Source organism: Elaeis guineensis, chromosome 9, assembly GCF_000442705.2.
Source record: "Elaeis guineensis isolate ETL-2024a chromosome 9, EG11, whole genome shotgun sequence".
Taxonomy (NCBI): Eukaryota; Viridiplantae; Streptophyta; class Magnoliopsida; order Arecales; family Arecaceae; genus Elaeis; species Elaeis guineensis.
Genome location: NC_026001.2, coordinates 2,769,951 through 2,774,350, shown reverse-complemented (window position 1 = coordinate 2,774,350; position 4,400 = coordinate 2,769,951). Strand labels below are relative to the sequence as shown.

Here is a 4,400-nt window from a genome sequence, read left to right as displayed (position 1 = left end):
AATTGTGAATCAAACAATCCTTTAGCTGACATTGAAGATAGTCCGGAAGAGGGAGAGGAATCAAATCGGTCACACTTATATAAACTTAGAGACTACCAAAACCTTCCCACCCCCGAAGAGGTCGTAATGTACAGAGAAGAAGAAGCAGGCAGAGACAAAATAAAAGCAGGCCCAAGATATAACGACCACAATGACCAAAAACAGGACAAAGCTGAAACCATTTTGGTCCGGATCAGATCTAACAGGACACACGAACATAGGTGAACATAATCTGCATTGCATCATTTCCGGAGAACACTCAAGAAAAATTAATGCTTTATTCGATATCCATTTAGAAACATGATTCTGTGTCATTTTCTAGCTCTACTCAGGTTTCATTAGTGGAAAGATTTGCGAGATTTATTAGACAACAGATTATGCATTCGCACAAAAGATCCTACTAGTCTCCATTCATAAGAGGCGTCCTGATCTCCCATGCTTTCAACTCCGAAACTTTTATATCCTCCAACCCATTGTTGAAAACAAAGAGATGAGCATTGGGTCCTATTGCCAACGTAGGATAAACTCTCGATGTAATGCATGTCTTGCCTCCAGCACCAAAGCTCTCGACCACAGAATTATCAATCTGCATATCAACCGTCAACAAAAAATTAAATGTGAAAAAAAAAAAAAAAAATCATTCGGCAATTTCACTGAACCATTCTAAAGGGGAACATATGATTAGAAAAGTATAAGGAGATGAAGATTGATTGACATACCAAACTCCTTAGAGAGATTCTCTTGGTTTTCGCTATGTCAACGTCGACGAAGCCAGCGAATGTTGGTTCATATACACGTGGCACTAAAGAAGACCTATATGGATGATAAGGACTATTAATAACATGACTACTATTATATTAGCAATTACTTATTTACCACATATTATTCTACCAAAGATGTAGCTATCTGCGTGTCTCCTTATTGTACACTATAAACTGGGCCAAAATCATTGAGCTAGAATGGTTTTCTTACTCTCCAACTACAACCAAAATCTGACCCACCAAAGTTGATTTTTTAGTTTTCATGTCAAATACAAACACCTCACAATTCAAGATAAGGTGGCGTGTAGGAAGATTCCTGCTGGTTTGATTATACACATCACAATCACCACACTCTTGACAATCTAATATTGTGGTTCACTTTAATTAGCACGTCAAATTAATTTATTGGAGACCAATAATGCTTTCAGATTATGAATCATTGTGGTGATCACGCGTTGCAAAAATCAAATGAGTGAATATTGTGCTCTCTTGCTAACCATTCCTTGGATGAGCTATGGTCAATATATCTGTTCGCTAGGAAAAAAAAAAAAGAAAGGTGGACGGCAAACCTTTTGGGATCTTGGCACATAAGGACCACATGCTTATTCTGAGCTTTGAACACCCTAAAAAACACCGCAGTTTTCTCCTCCATCTTTGCAGAAGCCAAAACCAGGAGCCCGAAGGGCCCAACTCCGCCTTTGACTTCTGCGTCTTTTAGGCCGCAAAGCTTTTGTGGATCAGTCCAAGCAGGATCGAAGTTCTCGGCTCTTTCCAAGCTTGACACGTCAAATGTTACCTCTACGTCTGCCTGTAGAATAAAACAAGAGATCAACAACCCATCACACACTATTCCAAGTCCCACCGGAAAATAAGATAGCCAACAATACGTAGATTGTTAGAAATTTCATAGCAAGTCTATCACCGATTCAAGTTCTCAAACAGCGGGCTTGACTTGTCTGGAAAGACGGAAACAGCGGATACCAAAGAGAAACGAGTTCTTGGCTATCCAAGAAACAGAATGTACTGCACGTGCGAATAACATGAAAAATAATATTGGAAAAGAAGCTCAAACTTGGAGAAAGAATATGGCAAACAAATATGACAATATACTTGGTGAATGATAAATGACAGTAGATAAAAGAATAGATTAGTAGGTCAAATGTAACATGAGAAAAGGACTACTAGCCTGTGAAGTTTGTATTCCTTCTACTTCAAAATAATTTGCACTTTTGACTAGCTTGTCGTGGATATAAGCTTGCTTCGTTCTAAGACTCTCAAGCTCCTCGATTGGCCATTCCACAACTTGCCGTTGGTTGCTATCAAGCCAAAGAACCCTCGGAATCGTCTAATACAAGAAACGCGAAACAAAGAACAAATTATAAAACAAGAACAACAACTTGAGAATAAAGTCTCTTTGACTCAACATTCGAGAGAGAGATGGAGATAGAGAGAGAGAGAGCAACCGTCATGTCATTACCTACTTCGTATTGCATATAAAATTAATAAAAAAAAAAAAGGAATATAGCTAAAAACAATCAATACTCACCTGAATCCCGGCCCAACCTTTAATAGTTTCATTCTGAGCTCTATCCGATTCGTTCGACCACCCCCACAAAATCCTCCGGTGTTTCACTGGATCGAAGAACGTCTTGGAGGCATAAAAATTTCCGTAATCAAACCTCAACCCGGTGCTATTATCCGGCGACGTATTATCCGGCACATAAGTATCCTTAGCATAGTCATACTTTCCCACCGTATAATACTCGAACCTGGTCAAATCCAAGCTGACCTTGAGCACATGCTTCAACCCCTTCCCACGTGCGGACGTGTCCAACCCCAGCCTTCCCTCCGGCGACACGGGGAAGAAGTCCGGGCACTCCCACATCCCGGTGTCCTTGGACGAGTGCAACGGGTGCTTGGCCTTGGTCCACCGCACGAAGTCCTTGCTTCTAAACAAGTACGCCATTCCCCGTTTCTCACGCTTGCTTCCGACGGTGACCCTCCAAATGCCGTCGGGCCCGAGCCAGGCCGTCGTGGGGTCGCGGAAGGCGCTGGCGTTCACACCGCAGGGGAAGATGATGGGGTTGTAGTCGGGCTTGGTCCATTCGCGGAGGTACGGGTCGGATAAGTCCTTGGGGAACGCAACGTTTTGGACCTGGCGTCCGGCGCCGTCGATGCCCGTGTAGAGGATGACCGGCTTGCTGCCCGGGAGAATGGTGGCCGAGCCGGACCAGGTCCCGTTGATGTCGAAGGACTTGGAGGGGTAAATGGCGGGCTCGAGCGGGATCCAGTTCATCATATCGATGGAGATCGAGTGCGCCCACACGATGTTGCCCCACACCGCGCCCTTGGGATTGTATTGATAGAAAAGGTGGTATATTCCCTTATAATACATGGGTCCTGCGGAAGCTTACATTTTAGCGTCCGCTCGAGATTTTTAATAAGCCTTATAATCTACTCATCAGTCATATTTAGAATTGGTTGTAAGGTAAGTAATAAAGGGCAAATGATCAGTAAGTAGCGTACCATTTGGATCTGTCGTCCCGTTCATTGAATTCACCGACAGGCACAAGCAGGCATGAGAAAAACACAGAAAATGTCAACATCCAACTGGCTTAAATGCAATAAATATCTGCTTTTAGACTAGTAGTGTGTAGTGTAGATCAATAAAAATTTATTCAATGAAAGTGATAGAGAAAATTGATGAGAATGCCATTTTTATCTCCATGGTTTTATTAGATCAGCATATCGTAGACGTAGTGGTGAAGAAATGGCCTTTGGATGTATAGTGGGAAGTCCACATAGGAGTTCAAACGATGGTGCTCATTTCTTCTTCTTCTTCTTTTTTTTGATAAATGAAAACTAATTTGGCTGTTGTTAAAACTATCACCAAATTTAATTTAAGAAGAACCTCTGATCCGATATGTATCAAATACTTGGTGGCCAAATTCCAATGGTATTGGACACTCCAAAGTCAAATGAGTACCGGAGAGGCACCAAACGCAAGGAAATCTTATGGGGCTACAGCCTACGGGCCACAACCACCGCCCAAAAGATCCGGCGGGAATAACGTGAGCAAGAGGATATGGATCCGCTCCGTTTTTTTTTTTGACAGCATGGATCCGCTCCGTTAGCTACGACCGTCCCGGTCATCGGGATTAGACGGCCTATTTTAGCATGGTTCGATAATTTCTCACTAAAATGCGCGTCCACGCGGTGATCCAACGACCATACAAACGAGAAAAGAAAATAAAGAACGGCATCCTAAGGAATCCAAAAGAACAGTTAAGAGATGAGATGGAAAAAATTGGACTGCATCAAATACCTTAAATTAGCAAAAAAAAAAAAAAAAAATTTCATTCGTATTGAGAGATAAATGGCGAAGAAAAAGGAAAACAAAAGGAGAAGAAGTAGTAGTAGTATGTTGAAAAGGGGAGCCAAGGTTCACCGTTCATCCAGTTTCTGGGAGGCTGGAAGTGATAGCCTGTCTTCAACAAAGAGTCAACAGCGGGAACTTGCAGGGACTGGAGGTGAGGATACACCGCATGAGAAGCATCCACCATTCCATTCCTTGCACTGAAGACAACCACCACCAGCATC

The 4,400-nt window shown here is 42.5% G+C and overlaps 1 protein-coding gene across 1 annotated transcript; it reads right to left on the bottom strand.

Annotated features, from left to right (window-relative positions):
* Nucleotides 1–292: 292 nt before the first annotated feature.
* Nucleotides 293–4,118, bottom strand: LOC105052110 (beta-fructofuranosidase, insoluble isoenzyme 1). Its single transcript, XM_073243669.1, has 6 exons — nt 3,327–4,118; nt 2,347–3,200; nt 1,983–2,145; nt 1,370–1,604; nt 759–852; nt 293–625 (listed from the first exon to the last, which is right to left on the bottom strand). The coding sequence occupies exons 1-6, from the start codon at nt 3,349–3,351 to the stop codon at nt 440–442; spliced, it is 1,557 nt and encodes a 518-aa protein (XP_073099770.1). The 5' UTR covers nt 3,352–4,118; the 3' UTR covers nt 293–439.
* Nucleotides 4,119–4,400: the final 282 nt, after the last annotated feature.